This window comes from Mizuhopecten yessoensis, unplaced genomic scaffold (assembly GCF_002113885.1).
Source record: "Mizuhopecten yessoensis strain PY_sf001 unplaced genomic scaffold, ASM211388v2 scaffold5229, whole genome shotgun sequence".
Classification (NCBI taxonomy): domain Eukaryota; kingdom Metazoa; phylum Mollusca; class Bivalvia; order Pectinida; family Pectinidae; genus Mizuhopecten; species Mizuhopecten yessoensis.
The window spans coordinates 608380-626995 of record NW_018405944.1 but is presented as its reverse complement, the minus strand read 5'-3'; the positions used below and the strand labels follow the sequence as shown (position 1 = coordinate 626995).

At 39.7% G+C, this 18616-nt stretch overlaps 1 protein-coding gene across 3 annotated transcripts in view; it reads right to left on the bottom strand.

The window, feature by feature from the left end:
- LOC110450428 (hypoxia-inducible factor 1-alpha-like) overlaps positions 1–18616 on the bottom strand; it is a 58390-nt gene that overhangs the window by 22981 nt on the left and 16793 nt on the right. For 2 of the 3 annotated variants that reach the window (XM_021497943.1, XM_021497945.1), the window contains exons 2-6: positions 13780–13976; positions 12680–12819; positions 11779–11970; positions 1452–1717; positions 631–737 (exon numbers count right to left, since the gene is read on the bottom strand). In XM_021497943.1, coding sequence (XP_021353618.1) covers positions 631–737; positions 1452–1717; positions 11779–11970; positions 12680–12819; positions 13780–13976 — 902 coding nt within the window. Of the gene's footprint in view, positions 1–630; positions 738–1451; positions 1718–11778; positions 11971–12679; positions 12820–13779; positions 13977–16660; positions 17763–18616 lie in introns of those variants that run through there. The other variant, XM_021497944.1, reaches the window with a different exon arrangement.

The window sequence follows — 18616 nt, the reverse complement described above, 5'->3', positions numbered from 1 at the left end:
CTTCTATATTCATGTAGTACTATAGCAAGTTCATTCTATTACTTTATTTATATGTATGCTCATGCTAGTACATCAGTAAATATTTTACAATGACTTCAAAGACCCATTAATTATGGCATTTATTTTGGCAATTTTAATATAACAAATTGTGAATGTTTCAATTAAATAACTTTTTTGGATTCAAAATTTCAAAATTTTAATATAACAAGTTAAATAAGATTTGAGTTCATGACCCTTCAACCATTCAAGCTACAGACCAAATATGACCCTCGGATTCACAGTTCTAAAGAAGTTGTTGGAAGTTTTTAACATAACTGATCCCTGTAATTTGAAAAGTAGCTAGGTCAATGTGATTTGATTTGAACATTTCTATATAGCACTTGAGCAAAGCATGATAAAAGTCAAGTAATGTAAGCCTTAATTGGCCTGCTGGTTCCAAAGAAGAAGTCATTTAACTTATTCACCCCTGAAGACACATTTAAGCAATATAAAGGTTGGAATAGTGCTTTATGGAATTTCAGGGGTGAATGCCGTAAGAGGAAAAGTCCATGAGGGAGAGACTCTCCATCATTTCCATACAAGTTGTGTGACAGGTGCCCTAAACCTTCTGTCCAATCTGTATGTACTTACAGTCCTTGTAGGCCTTGTCAATGATACTGCTATCCTGGGCGTGGTGATAGGAAAAGATGGATTTACCAATCAACTCCTCACTACTGTATCCAACCAATTCCTTCATCCTGTCACACCAAAGAAATCGTATTACTACTCTAAATTTCCAAACATCTTCTTCTTCTGGTTAGCAAGTTCAGATTAATTGCATATGGGTTCCTATGGCACAACCAGTGAACCATTTACATACTTGCCAACCTGTTGAAATTTCAATGGGGGAGATTCTGCGTTACCAAAATTAAAAACATAAATCAAATGTGCGTATACACCCGCAAGAGACAAAACAAAATTCTTCAAATTGACAATTATACTGAGATGTTTTGTCAGATGAAATCACTAGATCTTACAATATAGGAATAGTTTAGCAAATTCACTGGTAAGAAAGGTTGAAATTTAGGGTCCAAAATCAGGGGTCTCCCTCCTCAACAGAGAGAGTTGGCAAGTATGTTTAACCCTTTCACCACTGTAGACCATAATGGACTCATCCAGATCAATGCATAGTAGAGTCTACTAAAGTTTCAAGGGGTGAAAGGGTTAACTGAGATATTTCAATGAATTGTACAATATGTACTTCATAACCTTCATCAGACCAATGGTAAATATCATGTAAAACTTCAAAATGTCACACATAAAAATCTCACTGGAATCAACCACTGTTCATTCATACTGTTCAACAGATATAATAAAGTATGACCTTGAAAAACCTCCTTTTACAAAATCTTTCCCATACGATACAGACACAGAAAGCACAAATCTTAACAAAAACCAGGGTTGAGCCTTACCTGCTGTCGCAGTAGGTGAACTTTGAGTCCATGTTGTGTCTGCTGAGGACAGTTTTACAATCAAGAAGTACCTCTATGTTAGAGGGGTGTGGTATGGGCTCTCCCACCCCAAGGAAATATCCAGTGCGACGTGGCTCCTTCTCCATCTTCTCCTCCTCCTCCTGGTCCATGTCTTCATCCAAATCATCTACCTCCTCTTCCTCTTCTTCCTTCCGTACCATTCTCTCCTCCCTGATCTCTATCAGCTTCCCAGTAAACTTTATCACCTGAAAATAAATCATGCGTACGTGTTGGTGCAATTGAATGAACATTTTACATTATGAAAAATTGTAGCAAACCTGTCATCTCCTGGATGGAAAATTGTGTACTTTTCGTTCAATACAGACAAGCAGATTTTTAATGTTCCCTGCAGCCTCTGTATCCAATATGATAAATGTCTTAGTTAACCCAATGAACTTTTCAAGTCCTAAATTGAGAATAAAATTAGGAAAGAACGATGAGACTTACTTCTTATCTGCACAAGTGCAATGCAATAATATGCACCCCCCCCCCCCCAATTATTGTGGAGACCTGATTGTTAATATGGTATATATTAAGCTACTCACTCTTATGTGATAGTGATGTAACTTCACTCGTACAACAAAGAGACTATGGTGTTACCAGCTGGTGAGTTGTGAAATGAGTTTTAAGAAATCTGGATGAAAATTTTCCATCATTATGGAATGATTCTGTAACAGTGACCTTCATCTCTTACGTAGATCTTGACCTTCAACTGGCTCAAGAGATTGACGTCAAAAGACCTTGTGTGATTTTTCAGGAAATCTAGATGAACTGATGACTTTAATCAGGAACCTGTTGACAAGCCAAGAAATAACAGACAGACAAATAGAAGCTTAGACTGACCAGAATGATGCCAGATTACATTTCATAAAAAGGCGGCTGTATCAAAACAAGCCCTTCGGATTGATATGTCTCGCTTATAGGCCCCACTTTGACCATCAATGCACATAAACTTAATGTTGATGGAGATGCTGACAAAGTCAATGGACCATGAAAGGTAGGCGGCAACCAGTAATTGATGCATGGGTTGAGATGCACTACCTAAGATGCATCTTTGGTCCAAGTTTGGTTGGTGTGGCACTTACACTTTCAGTGAAACTAACTTACACGCAAAAACTTATTGTTTACGCCGCCAACGTCGCCGGAATAGCAACACCTTAGTCTTGCTTCCACTTCGTTGCGGCGAGACAATTAGGGATAAATAGGACAAATCAGTCCTCACTGAAAAGCAGCCTCATGATATTACTTTTAGCAATCTCACTATTGCACTGTAACTTACCCACTGTTTATCACAACACTTTGTTTTAGTTTGGCTGGCAGTGGCATTTATTTCTTAACATAATACCTTTCACCTGTCAGTGTTATGGGGCTTAAATGCCGAGGATCCCACACAGCAAAATATCTTGTTTCACAGAATAAAAATTTCTCAAGGCTAATTTTTCAGAAACCTAACACAACTGAATCCTATAGAGAAATGTTTGAAATTCATTACAAAAAATCTTCTGAAATCCAAGAATGTTTTTTCTAGATAATTCCTAATACAAATTCTCAGATTTCTGTTTTTTACAAACCCTAGTCTTTAGAATGTATATATGCAGGTGGTTTTCAGCTGGAAATCAATTTAATCTTTCTTGATACTTTTGTATGAAGTATTTGAGGCGACGCAAGAGACTGGGTTTTTGCCCTGCACGAACTTGATGATATGAAAGGTCAACATTTCCCATACAAAGATACAATGAAGGTAAAAAAGACTACACATCGGTGTTAGTTTTGAAAACCGAAAATTTACATTTAAACAGTTTTGTTGCCCATTTTCTGGATGACACAAAATACAAACATCTAGCTATCCTATTTCGCACTGTATTGTTGCTGTTATAGTAATATTCCTGAGCATCAAATTCATGTCTGTCTATGTGTATATAAACGACACAGTGTACATCTCCTGAATCAACAGTAAAAGTATACATTAATGATAAGAATAACACGTCAACAGCACCTTGCCCCAGAATCACGAACATTCTTTGACCTAAGGTTTGGTTTGGTTTATCTGTGCTTTACGTCCTATTAACAGCTATAGTCATTTAAGAGTGACCCAGGTTTTGGTGGTGCACGAAAACAGGAGTAACCAGAGAAAAACCACCTACTGTGGCCTATACCTCAGAGTGGCATTCCACTAGGCCCCAGTGTAACTGAAGGAAATGCCTTAAGGCTACCCGTCCCACTGTACTATGGTATTTTTCTTAATACAGTACTTAATACAGTAACCTACCCTTGACATTTACTTGGATATAACTGTTGCACAGTTGGCCAGGACACTTCTGTTGACCAGGTAGGTCAATCGATTAGAGTGATATAAAATTTCCTTAACTAACATTTTCTCTTATATCCAATAGTGTTTGACTGCGAAAAAAATCAAGTTAAGAAATCTCCTTAAGTTAAAGGGGGCTTTTATGGCCCAGTGGTTTAGGAGTCTGACCATCTACGATCACTAGTCCTCTACCACTAGGTCACAGTGGCTGAGTGGTTAAGGAGTCTGACTATCTACGATAACTAGCCCTCCACCACTAGGTCACGTTGGCAGAGTGATTAAGGAGTCTGACTATCTACGATAACTAGCCCTCCACCACTAGGTCGCGTTGGCTGAGTGGTCAAGGCACCTGACAGTCTTAAGGTTCACTAGCCCTCCTACACTGGGTCACCTTGGCTGAGTGATTAAGGAGTCTGACTATCTACGATCACTAGCCCTCCACCACTAGGTCACAGTGGCTGATCAGTGGTTAAGGCAGCTGACCATCTACGATCACTAGCCCTCCTACACTAGGTGGGGTTGGCCTTAAGTGGTTAAGGCATCTGTCAGCTTACGATCACTAGCCCTCGATCCACCACTAGGTCACGTTGGCTGAGTTGTCAAGGTACCTGACAGTCTAGGATCACTAGCCCTCCTACACTGGGTCACCTTGGCTGAGTGATTAAGGAGTCTGACTATCTACGATCACTAGCCCTCCACCACTAGGTCACAGTGGCTGATCAGTGGTTAAGGAAGCTGACCATCTACGATCACTGTAAGTCCTTCATCACTAGGTCACAGTGGCTGAGTGGTTAATGCATCTGACCATCTACGATCACTAGCCCTCCTCCACTAGGTAACAGTGGCTGATCAGTGGTTAAGGCATCTGACCGTCTATGATCACTAGCACTCCACCACTAGGTCACAGTGGCTGATCAGTGGTTAAGGTAGCTGACCATCTACGATCACTGTAAGTCCTTCATCACTAGGTCACAGTGGCTGAGTGGTTAATGCATCTGACCATCTACGATCACTAGCCCTCCACCACTAGGTCACAGTGGCTGAGCGGTTAAGGCATCTGACCGTCTATGAACACTAGCCCTCCACCACTGGGTCACGGTGGCTGAGCGGTTAAGGCATCTGACCATCTATGATCACTAGCCCTCCACCACTGGGACACGTTGGCTGAGCGGTTAAGGCATATGACCGTCTATGATCACTAGCCCTCCAACACTAGGTCACAGTGGCTGATCAGTGGTAAGGCACCTGACCGTCTATGATCACTGGCCCTCCACCACTAGGTCACAGTGGCTGATCAGTTGTTAAGGCATCTGACCGTCTATGATCACTAACCCTCCACCACTAGGGCACAGTGGCTGATCAGTGGTTAAGGCATCTGACCATCTATGATCACTAGACCTTGATCACTAGCCCTCCACCACTAGGCCAAAGTGGCTGAGCAGTGATTAAGGCATCTGACCATCTGCAATCACTAGCCCTCCAACACTAGGTCACAGTGGCTGATCAGTGGTTAAGGCAGCTGACCGTCTACGATCAATAGCCCTCCACCTATGGGCCACAGTGGCTGATCAGTGGTTAAGGCACCTGACCATCTACAATCACTAGCCCTCCACCACTAGGTCACAGTGGCTGATCAGTTGTTAAGGCATTTGACCGACTATGATCACTAGCCCTCCAACACTAGGTCACAGTGGCTGATCCGTGGTAAGGCACCTGACCGTCTATGATCACTGGCCCTCCACCACTAGGTCACAGTGGCTGATCAGTGGGTAAGGCAGCTGACCATCTACGATCACTAGCCCTCCACCTATGGGTCACAGTGGCTGAGCGGTTAAGGCATCTGAACGTCTATGATCACTAGCCCTCCACCACTAGGTCACAGTGGCTGAGCAGTGATTAAGGCATCTGACCATCTACAATCACTAGCCCTCCAACACTAGGTCACAGTGGCTGATCAGTGGTTAAGGCATCTGACCGTCTATGATCACTAGCCCTCCAACACTAGGTCACAGTGGCTGATCAGTGGTTAAGGCATCTGACCATCTACGATCACTAGCCCTCCACCACTAGGTCACAGGGGCTGATCAGTGGTTAAGGCATCTGACCCTCTATGATCACTAGCCTTCCACCACTGGGTCACGTTGGCTGAGTGGTTAAGGCATGTGACCGTCTATGATCACTAGCCCTCCACCACTAGGTCACAGTTGCTGAGCAGTGATTAAGGCATCTGACCATCTACAATCACTAGCCCTCCACCACTAGGTCACAGTGGCTGATCAGTGGTTAAGGCATCTGACCCTCTATGATCACTAGCCTTCCACCACTGGGTCACGTTGGCTGAGTGGTTAAGGCATGTGACCGTCTATGATCACTAGCCCTCCACCACTGGGTAGCAGGGACCATCTACTTGTACAATCACTAGCCCTCCACCACTGGGTCACGTTGGCTGAGCGGTTAAGGCATCTGACCATCTATGATCACTAGCCCTCCACCACTAGGTAACAGTGGCTGATCAGTGGTTAAGGCAGCTGACCGTCTAGGATCACTAGTCCACCTATGGGTCACAGTGGCTGATCAGTGGTTAACGCAGCTGACCGTCTACGACCACTAGTCCTCCACCACTAGGTCCCAGTGGCTGATCAGTGGTTAAGGCAGCTGACCCTCTATGATCACTAGCCCTCTACCACTAGGTCACAGTGGCTGATCAGTGGTTAACGCAGCTGACCGTCTACGATCACTAGTCCTCCACCACTAGGTCACAGTGGCTGAGTGGTTAAGGCAGCTGACCGTCTACGATCACTAGCCCTCCACCACTAGGTCACAGTGTGCTGAGTGGTCAAGGCAGCTGACCGTCTATGATCACTAGCCCTCTACCACTAGGTCACAGTGGCTGATCAGGGGTTAAGGCATCTGACCATCTATGATCACTAGCCCTCCACCACTAGGTCCCAGTGTGCTGAGTGGTTAAGGCATCTGACTATCTATGATCAATCGCCATCCACCACTAGGTCACAGTGGCTGAGTGGTTAAGGCGGCTGACCGTCTACGATCACTAGCCCTCCACCACTGGGTCACAGTGGCTGATCAGTGGTTAACGCAGCTGACCATCTACGATCACTAGTCCTCCACCACTAGGTCACAGTGGCTGAGTGGTTAAGGCGGCTGACCGTCTACGATCACTAGCCCTCCTCCTATGGGTCACAGTGGCTGATCAGTGGTTAAGGCAGCTGACCATCTACCATCACTAGCCCTCCACCACTAGGTCACAGTGGCTGAGTGGTTAAGGCGGCTGACCGTCTACGATCACTAGCCCTCCACCACTGGGTCACAGTGGCTGATCAGTGGTTAACGCAGCTGACCATCTACGATCACTAGTCCTCCACCACTAGGTCACAGTGGCTGAGTGGTTAAGGCGGCTGACCGTCTACGATCACTAGCCCTCCACCACTGGGTCACAGTGGCTGATCAGTGGTTAAGGCATCTGACCATCTACGATCAATAGCCCTCCACCACTAGGTCACAGTGGCAGAGTGGTTAAGGCAGCTGACCATCTACGATCACTAGCCCTCCGCCACTAGGTCACAGTGGCTGATCAGTGGATAAGGCATCTGACCATCTACGAGCACTAGCCCTCCACCACTAGGTCACAGTGTGCTGAGTGGTTAAGGCATCTGACTATCTATGATCAATCGCCATCCACCACTAGGTCACAGTGGCTGATCAGGGGTTAAGGCATCTGACCATCTATGATCACTAGGCCTCCACCACTAGGTCACAGTGGCTGAGTGGTTAAGGCGGCTGACCGTCTACGATCACTAGCCCTCCACCACTGGGTCACAGTGGCTGATCAGTGGTTAAGGCATCTGACCGTCAATGATCACTAGCCCTCCACCACTAGGTCCCAGTGTGCTGAGTGGTTAAGGCATCTGACTATCTATGATCAATCGCCATCCACCACTAGGTCACAGTGGCTGATCAGTGGTTAAGGCATCTGACCATCTATGATCACTAGACCTCCACCACTAGGTCACAGTGGCTAATCAGTGGTCAAGGCAGCTGACCGTCTACGATCACTAGCCCTCCACCACTAGGTCACAGTGTGCTGAGTGGTCAAGGCAGCTGACCGTCTATGATCACTAGCCGTCCACCACTAGGTCACAGTGTGCTGTGTGGTTAAGGCATCTGAGCGTCTATGATCACTAGCCCTCCACCACTAGGTCACAGTGTGCTGAGTGGTCAAGGCAGCTGACCGTCTATGATCACTAGCCGTCCACCACTAGGTCACAGTGTGCTGTGTGGTTAAGGCATCTGACTATCTATGATCACTAGCCCTCCACCACTAAGTCACAGTGGCTGAGTGGTTAAGGCATCTGACCGTCTACGATCACTAGCCCTCCACCTAGGGGTCACAGTGGCTGAGTGGTTAAGGTACCTGACCGTCTACGATCACTGGCCCTCCACCACTAGGTCACAGTGGCTGAGTGGTTAAGGCAGCTGACCATCTACGATCACTGGCCCTCCACCTAGGGGTTGTGGGTTGAAGCCTATGTCAGACAGTCACCTGAGCAACATCATTCTCTGAATCTAAATCTGTGTACAAAGAAAAATAGTATGATTTTCCTGCTGACAATCATCTCTATTTGTTTGATTGTTTGAGATTTGTCACTGTTGACAGAAGTATTTTTTTTACACCTAACAGGACTTCTCATTCAACCAACCTCATATTTGTGAGCGTTTAGGGATCCTATTATGTAAGTTTTAAATTATCTAGCATACACAAATGCATTTCAATGATGCTCTGTAATTTGGAAATTCATCAATCAGTAATTTTATCCATTTGATAAAGTGTGGGAATTTAATTTCCTGAACTTTAATCTGAAGTTTAAACTTCAGTTTTAAATAAATACAAAAGGTTTTAACATCATTTCGGTATAAAGTTACATAAAGGCATCAAGGAACACAGCAGTCTATAGCTACCATATACTCTACAGTTTTACTTGTTTACCTGACGTATACTGCCACAGAATGATATCACACATACAGCTACAGAATTTTCTTTCAACAAAAACTTTAATTAAATTAAAAACTATCTTTGAAATATCAACCTAGAACCAACGTTTAGGATGGGATAAAGGCCAGAGGTGTACAATTACACCGACTTGTACGTACTTAGCCAGACAGATTATCACGCCATGAACTGATACACAAAAAGCGACATGTATGTCATACTTATAAATGCACTTTGAATGGCCGTGGTACAGATGGAATTGACAGTTCATAATAGAACTTTCAAATGACTGTTTCTTTAATTTTGAATACTTCCCCGGTACTATTATGTTAACATTAATGTGTGTTTCCAGTTATGGCTGCCATGGTAACCAGTTAATATATGCATAACTTAATGAAATTTGAATATTCAGTCAATTTAGACAGGTTTTCGCCTAGTATTACTCTTAGCTACCATAGAGCGAAACTTAAACAAACTTTTTATTTCTCTTTAAGATGTACTTCAGGTGCCTACACATCGACCTTTGATATTAAGTTTGTTCAAGCATGCGCTCTATAGTTTCCAGGAGAAAAAATGTGGAAAATAATCAGACAATATTGGCTGAATATTCAAATTCTTCTAATTTATGCAAATTTGAACTTGTTTTCATGGCAACAATAATTAGGAATACATGTACAAATAAATATTTTCATGATGGTATTTGGGAACCAGTCAAAATTAGAGAAGAAACAGTTGTTTAAATGCTCATTTAAAGGTTTTGAATTTTGATGCATTTGGGGGCCAAAACACGCCCAAACCATATAAAGTCCTTTAAATTAACGTTAAGTAACATATATATGGGCTAAATCAAGAAACGTGACTAACAAAAAGAGAAGTACAAACCACTGAGATCAGACATTTATATACAAGACTAGATTTAGAGATCTGACCAACGAGATCAGACAATTATATACAAGACTAGGTTTAGAGATCTGACCAACAAGATCAGACAATTATATACAAGACTAGATTTAATGATCTGACCAACGAGATCAGACAATTATATAAGACTAGATTTAGAGATCTGACCAACGAGATCAGACAATTATATAAGACTAGATTTAATGATCTGACCAACGAGATCAAACAATTATACAAGACTAGATTTAGAGATCTGACCAACGAGATCAGACAATTATATACAAGACTAGATTTAGAGATCAGAGGCACATCACTCACCTTTGAACTTCAGGTGAGGGTCATAGTGAGCTAACCACATAGCACTGTACACCTGTGGGTGATGCAGGTATACTTCAAGTTTTAAAAGGTTGTCGTGTGATGGTTTAGAAGTTATGGCCCAGACAAGATTAAAAGAAAAATATGCTGAACTAGTATTAATACAATTTTTCTCCTTGCATGCAAAGGTGAGATACATGTTTTTTGTAATATATTAATTGTAATGGAATTACAAGTGTACTGTACATAGATATGAAATCTGCTAAAAAAATGCTGAAATGTATTTCAATTTATGAAGCTGAATTGTCTATGAAATATATTATAGTCATGTTGACAATTGTTATACATCAATTAGTCCTCAATCATCAGGAACTGATATGACACACGTTTCCATAGAAACAAATGGATTTCCGACATCAATTCACCTCTACTAATGATGGGGTAGAAACAGAACTCCAGTCTTTTTACCTGTTGTCCCAAAACAGGAAGTGGTGTGCTCCATGATAGAACACACTTAGGTACTTATGTCCACAGCAGCAGAAAGCACTGATCTAGATGTTACCTCAATCGTATTAGCCACGGTGTGTTCAATTAGTCTTCAGTGTATATACTGTATGAACATCACCTGTGGTCTTCATCAGCAGCCTTCAGCTATAGGATTTTTAGAATTGATTTGTAACACTATAGCCAGTTCTGAAGCCAAACGACCGTGTCCAAAATCCATACAGCCAGCAAATGACTTATTCAATGTAGTTAACATCATTGTTATAACTACCAACATACAATTCCCCTGCGAAATGATTATGAATAATTCATGAAAATTCATGAACAGTTCAAGAAATATTCATGAATAATATTCATGGATGTTCTTGATTTGTTCAAGAATATTTTCATGAAATTCATGAACTTAAAACTTTGGATCAAGTGTCGTTGAACAACATTGTTTCCATATCTAGTCTTAAAACTCATTTTCACAACACCCTATGACTTCTTTATATGAATGAAAACACTAACAATAATAATTTGAGGTTCTTATTTACCGCTTTATCACAAACTAGTTCGTAGGTCGTCTCAAAGTGGTTCACAAAGTATTATCCGTGGTTAAAGGGCCTTTGCAACCAGCCAATATCTTTCTCAACTCCCTGGGGAGCATATGGCCGATGCTGCCATTTCCACGCTCACGGCTAGTATTCTAAAATTTTAGCACTGCCCAACTACGTACTCATTTACAGATGAGTAGACTGGAACAGGCGGAGTAAAGTATCTTGCTCAAAGATACAACACAGTGCCGTGCCGTGACCCGAACCCGCAACCCTTCAGTCACGAGCCAGCTGGTGTCCTACTAGACTACTGTGCCTCCTACACTACACTGATCCACAAATACAGACAAGGTATCTCTGGACACCTAATCCTCCCAGACAACAGTCGTGAGATAACATGGGTTGATATTAAAGTACCAATGACCATGACAATGACCTTTGACCTTCAGACTTGCAAAGAAATATCCCCATGCAAGAACTTTCCATCATGATGTAGTGTATGTAAATTTGAGTGTTATCAATCAATAGAAACTTGAACTATTAAGCAGGAACCTTGTAGATGACGAATCTAGCTAACAAATGACCTTGACCAAAACTGACCTTGTAGGTGACGAACCTAGCTAACAAATGACCTTGACTAAAACTGACCTTGTAGGTGACGAACCTAGCTAACAAATGACCTTGACTAAAACTGACCTTGTAGGAGGCTGACTTGAGATTCACACTTCTGCCTTTGCTGGTAAGTGTACATTTCATCCTCACAAACATGCTATGTTCTTCAGCTTGCTGTTCCATTCCCTTGTGGGACTTCGCTGACATCATGTCTGCAATCTCATCGTGGTCACATGGGTGGGTGAAGTCATACAGACTCTGACCAATCATGTCAATCTACAAGATAAATGAACCAGTCAAGTCATCTACAGTTTGTAAAGCTTTCTGACGAGATTTGTCCTGCTAAAGCATCATTAAGGAACAAAAAATTGCCTTGTAGATAGTTAAGCATCTTTGTTTTGCACATTATTTATATAAAACAGTATCACATACAAAATGACTTTGATTATGATAAACAAATTATTATTTGAAATGGTTGACATCAAATTAATTCTCCAAGTTTCAAATACAGTGAACTTTGCCTTCACAGGACACCCTCGGAACCACAAAATTTGGCCAATGTTCATAGAGTTCCAGATTGTTGAGTCTACTTGTAATACATTGTCATGATTGGAACCTAATAATTGAGACAGTTTACTAACAAATATCTGGACAAGACAGAGTCCAGTTTAGAAAGATAATGGAGTTAATTAACTCATTCACCCCTAAAATTTCATATTGAACTATTCCAACCTTTGAATTGCAGGAGTTCAAATGTGTCTTCAGAGGTGAATGAGTTATTGCTAATACTAGTAAATATTTATGTGTGTGAACCTCCTGTTTTTAAATATTGACATAATTATAAGGGTGAGGACTATTGATTCCTGATTTGGGGCTATAAGCAACTGTTGCCATTTTTTTTTTATTATGCTTGGTAATAGACATTTATACATATTTATGCAATTCTAAGAATTCTGCGCCAATCTAAGGATTTTTTCTTTCGTACCTGGGGTATGCCAAGGTACTTGGCCACGCTCTCGGACACGTAGGCTATGTCACAGTTGTCTGAAATAATGACTACAAAGCCATCTAAAGCCTTCCCGTAGAGGTTGTCAACATCCTCAAGGCTCTCCTTGGATTCCAAATCTGCAAAAAGGAAAATGGACTATCAACATTTTGTAACTCGCCCCTTAACATGGTATTCATTATTACCCAGTAATTATATATATCAGCATTATGTTCATAACAACTTTTTTCAATTTCAAGAATTGCTTTAACTTTCATCAATATTGTCCAATTAGTACTGGTAGGTTGTATTCTGACATGGAAGAGGTAGGGTAGATATGTCAATGGCATCTACTTAGTCCACTTCGTAGCCCCATTTCAAAGCGAGAAATCTGAGGTTCAAAATCCTCAGGATAAAAAATTTAGGTATAATTTTCTTATCATTAATTAACAATAAGCTCATGAAAGAGGTTTATTAATTCACCATGTTTGTTTTTCTAATTTGGTAGTTTGTGGCTTAAACAAAGGGTCCGAAAGACACAGACAAAAGTCTCCAAATTGTATTGACACATTTCTGGCGACTCCTAAATACATACTATGGTAATTAGTATGTATATTTGGAGTAATTATTGAAAGTTGCACATAATACACACCTATCTCTAATACACTGTGCTACAAAAAAGTTGTTCCATAGAGGACAAATACAAATACCATTATCACCTGGTCTTTGAATATGATGTTTGTATGCATTGTCAAGATTCTATTATCGATCTAGAAAAATTAATATATCATGAATTTCTCATAAACATGAAAAAAATTATCAGATGCAGACAACTGATTATTTTTACCCTAGACAGCTCTCAGATAAACAAAAAATTAAGTGATTAATATTACATGACTTTGTATATAATATCCAGCACCAATGGGAATCAAAATGGCGCCTGCCAGCACGAGGGAGTTAACCTACTCTTACACTTTTAGTATTCACTGTCAACTAGAACAGGTATATTATACAATTGTCATAACTGATGACACAGAATCTATACAGGACGTTCTTAATCATTTATTTTCCCCAACAGAATTTCGGAAAATATTCTTGACCTTGAACATCCATTTTGTCCATGATTTGGCGTATCTTGAGGTGGCTAATAGCCACTCTCATCACTGATGCTTTGTCCAGTTGGTTGAGAAACGGTGGAAGGGGCAGCTCTTTGGCCAGCTCCGAAAACACCTCCGTCTCCTTCCCACGCCGACACCGAGCAGCATCGCGGGACTTCTCCTTTCTTTTCTCTGAATTCCTGAGAATTATACAAATACCAATGCATGGAGACAAGGATGTGGTATATACATATATATGATTATTAAAACATACTACATACAGAGTGTATTTTTTTGTTTAATCTTAAGTGAAAATCGTGGGTATAATGCATATGGTTAAATCATAAAATGAAAATGTGTGTGCATTTACAATTGTATCATTTTGATACATTTTTGAAAACCCTTCAACAGTTTTTGCCAGCTATTTTTGGAAGAAGAAGAAGAAGAAGAAGAAGAAGAAGTAGAAGTAGAAGAAGAATGTATAGCAATAAATAAACACATAAATTTTCAGTGTTTTTGTTTAGTCAATTTCAAATTTCTATTATAAATGTACTTAAAATGCCTCCTTCATGGAAGGTAATAATTACTTTGAATGTTGCACATAATTGCCACATATAATGACTGCAAACTTGTTTGGACATGCTTTTTAATCCGATTGGAAAAACAAAGACTAAAATTGAGAAAATGCAGGGTCATTTTTCATTTGGGAATGGGTCCCTAGCTGTACCGGACCGTTAGCACCTGGCAAATATGGAGTAGATGATCGAGAGACAAGTTCTTGCAAAGGAAAACATAAAATATAAAATATAAAACTAAATAACTAAACTGAAGGCAATTATATAAACATATAAGAAAGGACACAAAAAGTTCCTTAGTAATTTTCTTGTCTTTTCATCTCTTTTCAGATTCATAAAAAGAACTGTTGAAGTATATACATGTATGTATGTACAAAGACGCACAGATTACACCTTCCTGTTGTATTGGTAAAAGATTGGCAATTAACATCTAGTGAAAGACCATAGATTTTAACACCAGTGTATGAAAGAAGAAATAGACATTTGCATCAGGGGAAGTATTAAGGGACGGGCAAGATTTCATACTAGGAAATATGTCTAAAAATAGAATGGACTGAAAAAGTGAAAGGAAGACATATTCATATTCAAACCTTTGGTGGCTGCAGGGTTAAAAAAAATTGTCACATCCAATACATTATCATCATTTTATTTGGAGTTACCGGGTAAGAAAACTTCCGTATCTTTTTTTTTCTGGCTTGCTATCAATTTATAAAACAATCTTGCTTCTTCTATCTTTATTCAGTGTGAAACTGATCCCAGGTGTTTAAGTTAGCCAATCCTGGAGAAATAAAAGGGTTTTGCCCATTTACCGAGTACAGTTGTATAAATCAAATATTATTGAGAGAAATATTGTCAACATAGAGCTATAACAGGCACACCTTTGCCTGTCAACATAGAGCTATAACAGGCACACCTTTGCTTGTCAACATAGAGCTATAACAGGCAAACCTTTGCTTGTCAACATAGAGCTATAACAGGCACATCTTTGGGAAATCAATGCTGTTTTGAAAGCTATCTAGTTAATACGAGTAATAAGGTGATCGTAACTGTTTCAATTTATTCTTTCAAGTGAGTATTTGGACTTTATTAATGCAGTGATTATTTTAAACAATCAACTATGTAAACATGTACACAAAAAGCTTCGAAGGTGAACTCACGCAAGCAAGCTTCAAAGTAAACAATTAAGATTGTATGATTCTTGGCCCAAAGACTCGGTAAACAAGCTAGAGCACGAAGCACTGGCTTAATTAATTTATGGATGGAACTGTTTTGCTACCAAAGTAGGTCTGAGCCAAATATTTATTGAGCTGGTTTATCATTAGGGACTAATTAGGGACTATATCATTAGGGACTTATTAGGGACTTCATCATTAGGGACTTCATCGTTAGGGACTTATTAGGGACTTCATCATTAGGGACTTCACCATTAGGGACTTCGTCATTAGGGACTTCATCATTAGGGACTTATTAGGGACTATATCATTAGGGACTTATTAGGGACTTCATCATTAGGGACTTTATCATTAGGGAAATGTGTACATGTATGATAATCTGGTCACTGTGACTCATTTTTGTTCTCTTGACCTACTTTTTGTGACCTCCAACTTATTTTACGTATCATGATCAATTATTTTCAGGATTATGTGACGATTCACACAAAATAATATAATCAATTTTTACATTTAAACATGTAACACGATAGAAACTAATGGATAAGTTGTCTAGGTAAGATCCTGTCTAGAGAATTAGAGACAGACAGAAGATATAGTGCCCCACCCACCCCCCCCAACAACCCAACACACAATATTGTGCATTGCTCAAAATAAGATGATAATTATCACCAAAAGTGAAACTCCTAATTCAGATACAAAGGTTCTGAACAGTTGAATAAGAAAACTTGACTTAATGTGTAAACTTTAGATAAGTTAATGCATCACAGTAGGTCAAATAAACCCATGGCCAGGAACTTTAATTAAAATCCAGACAACTCACATCTAACAAACTAATTCACAGCTCAGTTGATAAAGCTTTCTCCTTCTGATACGCAATGAGTAGAAATTAATACTTTTCTACTTTCTACTTTCTACTTTCTTTTTGATTACCAGATCATGTATTAACACCCAGTAGTGTTTCTCTTGAGAAACATATGCCTTGCAGACTTACATCAGAACTTTGTGTCTGAATATAGAATTTAGTGACACAAATATCATTCATGTAGATTACAAAAAAAGAACTTCTGCAGGAAATTGCCACTTCTATTAAAACGGAAAGCAACCTAATCCAACAGGCTAAGCTGATGAGAGACTTACTTGTAAGGCATGACTCCGTCAAGTGTGTCGATATCACAAGATTGCCTCCGATATTCCCATGTATGAGGTTAATTTTAAAACTGGGTTCCAGAAAAGTGCCACCAATGTAGATATATATTTAATTAACAAAGTCTCCACAATATATAAAAAGAAATTACGTACAAGTTAAAACTAGAGTGTAAAATAATACCAATGTTTATATAATATATTTTACGATGCTAAATTTGTAACACTGGCTGAAAAATTATGTCTCTTTATCAAATATTTTTTTTTTGACCTTTAAAGACAGTAAAATATGACTTCAAAGTAAATATATCCAGTAGAGTTTCCAAGATTCACATTTAGGTGATCAGTAGGCCTGTTAGTCAATATAAACGTTGTTATAGAAATAAAGTATTGACTCGTTCACTTATTTTTACACTGTCCTCCTTAAGGTCAGCACAACTTGAATAAACTGCTTCAGGTCAATCTCCGTTAATATTAAATCCCATGAACAATGTTAGTCCCCTGTGACTGGTACGAAATATTTGTAACTTTCTCTAACCATCAGATGAAACGAGAGGACTAACAGAAACTTGATGCAGCAGGCCGTCCTGTACAGATAAATGGTTGGTGATAACACACATGTAATTTGTCTGAAGCAGCAATCCTAATACAGATGGCTATATAGCTAGGTGTGATGTCAGTATACACATTCAATATTCAATCATGATCAGAAATTAACGCCAATCTTGAAATAAATCCCAGTGTATGTTGATTTCAAATATTCCTGAATCACATTACAGAAATTATTTCATTTCCTGTTTTCTGTAATTGGATTGATCTAATTTGAAAGAACGAAAGAACGCAGCTAATAAACGGTTCTGTTAGCGAAAAATATCCATACACAGCTCATTAGTTGCCGAGTCTATAGATCACTGTACTTAATATAAACAACAGTATGTTATTATCTAGTTTTAACAAAAGGTCTGAAGTGGAACAATACACAAACCAGTGCACGGTATTTAAACAGTAAAATAGGCGGCAAATTCTTCCTTCGAAAGAAAACAAATTGAATGAGATCAACAGTTACAGAAAAGGTTCCACCTCAGTGAAAATCCGACACTTTATGTAGAGCCTTAGAGACACCTCGTTCAGTGATGTCGACAACAGTTATAGTGAAGTTAATAAAGATTAATTTATTGCTACTTGTGATACTGACGCGGAAATTTTTCATTAACACATTTAGTTCACAGTTAGAAACTGGGGCACATCACAGACAGCTTCAGTGTGAAAATGTTCCTAGATACATGTGTATGTCTCCTAGCAAGTTTCTCTACATTCAAACACCTCCAAAAGAAAACTACTGAGAAATTCTGGAAGGATGAATTTTCACAAACAGATAGTAAGTGTTCTCAAATATTGACCAGCTTTGATCTCCATCTTGACAAAATAACCAGAATGTGACATATAGATGTTCATTTGTATTGCACACAGCTACACTGATGTATGTAATGTTGCTCCTTCGGTGTGGTCTATTTGGTGAAGCTGCCTGTGACTTACCAATTATATGTTTCATGTAACCACTGACACATACGGCACACTATCTTAGCCTCATATCAAATTACCACCATTGGAGCTGCAGAATAATAAAAAAAAATGCTATTTTGAAGACAACAATGGGCTTACAGTAATCCAAGTACCTTCATGTATCTCTCTATTATACAGTGTGACTGTAAGCACTGTACATGTATGTACTCTTAATTTAAAATGCCTGTCTAATTAACTCCTCTTTTTCGTCATACACTGGAATTTGTAACTCATTAGTCTTTCTATTACAAGTGAGACACTGGAACTCATAACTCAACAGGCCTATACTAGTGTGAGACAATGGAACTCATAACTCAACAGGTCTATACTAGTGTGAGACATTGGAACTCATAACTCAACAGGTCTATACTAGTGTGAGACACTGGA